The 3,510-nt window shown below is 44.7% G+C and overlaps 1 protein-coding gene across 1 annotated transcript; it reads right to left on the bottom strand.

Moving 5' to 3' along the window:
* Nucleotides 1-735: 735 nt before the first annotated feature.
* Nucleotides 736-2,967, bottom strand: LOC108666707 (sodium-dependent nutrient amino acid transporter 1-like). Its single transcript, XM_047879522.1, has 2 exons — nt 2,195-2,967; nt 736-1,444 (listed from the first exon to the last, which is right to left on the bottom strand). The coding sequence occupies exons 1-2, from the start codon at nt 2,506-2,508 to the stop codon at nt 1,243-1,245; spliced, it is 516 nt and encodes a 171-aa protein (XP_047735478.1). The 5' UTR covers nt 2,509-2,967; the 3' UTR covers nt 736-1,242.
* Nucleotides 2,968-3,510: the final 543 nt, after the last annotated feature.

Below are 3,510 nucleotides of genomic sequence, written 5' to 3'. Positions count from 1 at the left end.
CATCAACTTAATCCAGTCTCAGCTTAATTATTAATATACCATCAACTTAATCCAGTCTCAACCTAATTATTAATATACCATCAGCTTAATCCAGTCTCAACCTAATTATTAATATACCATCAACAAGTTAATATACCAGTTCGACTGTAGGTGCATTTTCAGCGCATGACTATACAAGGCGCATGCGCATGTTACAGGATATATGTATGTTATGGGAGCACAGCTTGATTTGATGACAATTGATATATAGTCTCGGAAATAAGTACATGTATATCTTGCATAGAGAAAGGATTAAATAATAAAATTGAGATAAATAATTTTTAATAGAGCTAAAATAGATATATTTGAGTGCAAATTTGATGAGTTATAATAAGGCGGTAACTGAAGCTAAAAACACCTGAATAAATATTATTCGTATACACATAATTGATACATCGAAGAGGCATGTATGCTTTAAATCGAGTTAGAAAATAGTATCTAGGTATATAATGGCCTCGTGTCAAACGGCGGCCATGGTGGACACTTTTGTCAACCTTAAAACATTTCTAACACTGTTTTGATACACAAGTATTTTGCCAACTTTTCAACATATTCGTCACGGCTGTTTTCAAACACATCTTTCAATACGGCAGTACTTTCCTCGAATTTACAGCATGAATCAGTTTTCAGGCATTAAATTCAGTCACATTTCCGCTGCAAAATATTCTGAAGATGCTTTTAACTTGCGAGGATGCTCAAGAGATTTCAACTTGCACCAATGCAAGCACATTATGCAGCACGAAGGCCCCCCTATCTTGCTCCCACCGAGGGCCATCACCATCTAGAAGGCTGAGGCCTCAGAGGTTCCGCACGGGCCCACTTCCTCATGCCGGTCTGTAAGTACCCGGGAACGGGCCTCTGGACGTACCCCATTTACCAACGCTCTTAACTAAACGACGTGTCCTGTGAGCCCGTATCCGCCCACTCATGAGGCCGCTTGAAAGCTGCACGCATTTTCTGCCTTAAACCTCTTCCTGGGGACGTAGCAACTCCATAGATAATTCCACCAAAGCAATAAATGAAAGAAGCCGCTATCAGAACACGCCCGGACCACAGCATTGCCGGGGGATAAACGGCAGGGTCCGTGAATATCGACTGAAAGTCACTGAGTCCGCATACCAGCAGAATGACGAACATGGCGGGCATCAGGATAGACCAGAGTTGGATCAGCCTTACAAACCATTCGTGTAAACGATATCCAATTTAATCCTGAATGATGGCAACGAACTCGCGTACCCCGAAGACGCACAAAACGGCCACCAGGAATACCAAGGCGATGAGGTTGTTGATGACACAAACGCTGATGAAATCCAGCAGCTGTAGCACGTAATATCCTCCAGGAGTGCAGAAGACCAAGGCTATAAGGTACGACATTATAGTCGTTAGCAGCATCAAGACTTCCGTTTAGTAGGGAAAGTCGAAAGCGGATTGAAGGAGCACCACAACATAGGACATACCGCGCACCAACGAGGTCAGGATTAAGGTCGCCAGGATAGCGAAGACGAAGACAGAAGTTAGACGCGAGTTCGGCAAGATTGTTACTGCTGTTGTTATGGACTCGAATACTAAACCCGGTCCAAACGTCACGACATGCTTCACGTCAGTGCTGATAGCCGTCGCCATGAACCCAAGTATCAGAAAGATTAGCATGCTGTTCAGTATATTAGATAACACGTTGAATAGCACGAAGAGAGCAGAGGTGTAGAAGAGGGACAACAGTCTCAAGCTATCTTCGACAGCATAGGATACGTTGTCGAGGCTGTTCAGACATAGACTGATGACTACCTATCCTAGAGATGCAAGCCACAGTTAAGGGTCCCAGAGTGCCACAGGGTTGAAAGAGAACATATACTGAATGCCAGCCAAGGCGCCAGGTAGGAACCAAGAAGCGATGAAACAACCAAGAAGACAAGCCAAGGGTACCGCAGTCAGAATAGACACCAGGACCAAAATCCTTCGTGATCGAAGACGTTCCAAGATGTAGGTGATGAAGCCAGTTAAGAGCATTGCAATAAGTAGGTACATGGATAAACTCAAGTCGGGAGGACCCAAGTAGGCTGTTTAGTCCCATTTGTGGACTTTCAAGATGTACCTGAGGTAGAACTGCTCCGCGGAGTACATTCCGCTGCTTGCTAGAAGCGCCTCTTTTCCTTACGTAAGATGTGCTACAGGCACGCAGTTTGTTAAAGCCCAACTCTCGTCACATTCTGCCCACGGAAGTTCGACGTTGAACGACAGGATGAAATAGTACAGGATCTGCGCCAGAAATGGAACCGCCATAGCGAGAGTCAAAACTAAATTGAGGATCATGAGTACTGCTAAACTAGTGTATGCTCTTCCGAAGCCTTTTATCAGCAGGTACGTATCTTTGCCGGTCACACGACCGACTAACATCTGAATGTAGAGTATGGGCAGTCCGACAAGTATGTGCAACGCGATAGTCAAGTACAGGTAGGCTCCACCGTACATCTAAATCAGCAACGGGAATCTCCAAATGTTGGCAAAACTCAAGAAGTCGCCGATCCGCCCAAATTGCCAGAAAGCGTATGTCGGATAATCAAAACTCGACGAAGACCACGAGCGTTACAGGTTGACAGTGACGCAGGCGTGCGGCAGTAAGCAGTTCTCTTGTTGACGTTGTTGTAACTGAATTTGACTTTACACAAGCACTTCAGGAGGCTAGGCCGCTCGCAGCTCCACTACAGGATTCAAAGGATCTGTTCGCGTGAGGTTGCAGAAGGTATCTTCTGCGGCCAGAAACTCCTCGCAGTCCAGCGAGCAACGCCCATCGCTTTTCGATATTTCATCTCCATCAAAACTTGATAATTGTGAATTTAGTTAAAATTTTTTTTCGTTCGTCGAAACTTCCGCATCACTCTTTGGTCCAGGGGAGCAATTTTTCATAAGAATCAAGTCTTGGTTCGCAAAATTTCCCGTTTCATCTGGAAATTCTGAATTGGATGGTTGTAATACTTATCGCGCTACCGTCTAACAAATTGTGCCTTTACTCTCATTTGTACCGTCTGAAGCCTCAGCGTTTTCCGGTTCACCGATCATTGCACGTTAAATTCGTGATCGTTATCCACAGGCAATATAAATCCTTCCTATTGGATTTGGCTCACGTAATTGGATCAAACTAGTCCAGGTTGTAGGCTGGCGCTGCAATTTCCTAGTACAACAAAGACGGTCTCCACGTCGGGTGGGAATTATTGAACGCAAACTCGCAACGCGAGTCCTTAGGAACACAAGGTCCGCATCTTGGATACGAGGGCCGGGGTCCGTGCAGGAATTGATTAGCGTGAGTGCCTGCCTCCAATTAGGAAGCTGGTGCAGTCAACAACCGTATCCTTGCTACCATTCATTCAAGGTATTCTCTAACATTCATTCAAATTATTCTCTAACATTCATTCAAATTATTCCCTTAGATTCATTCAAGATGTCCACTGAGTTAGATTTACACGCCCTATATAC

Source organism: Hyalella azteca, unplaced genomic scaffold (genome assembly GCF_000764305.2).
Source record: "Hyalella azteca isolate HAZT.00-mixed unplaced genomic scaffold, Hazt_2.0.2 contig3272, whole genome shotgun sequence".
NCBI lineage: Eukaryota > Metazoa > Arthropoda > Malacostraca > Amphipoda > Hyalellidae > Hyalella > Hyalella azteca.
This window is presented reverse-complemented; position numbering and strand designations above follow the sequence as displayed.

Bases quoted from the DNA above. Each gene is read 5' to 3' on its own strand.
- LOC108666707 (XM_047879522.1), bottom strand. From the start codon at position 2,508: ATGTACGGTGGAGCCTACCTGTACTTGACTATCGCGTTGCACATACTT. The intron at 1,445-2,194 runs GTAAGGAAAAGA...CTTTCCCTACTA, and splicing joins GTGCCTGTAGCACATCTTAC to AACGGAAGTCTTGATGCTGC.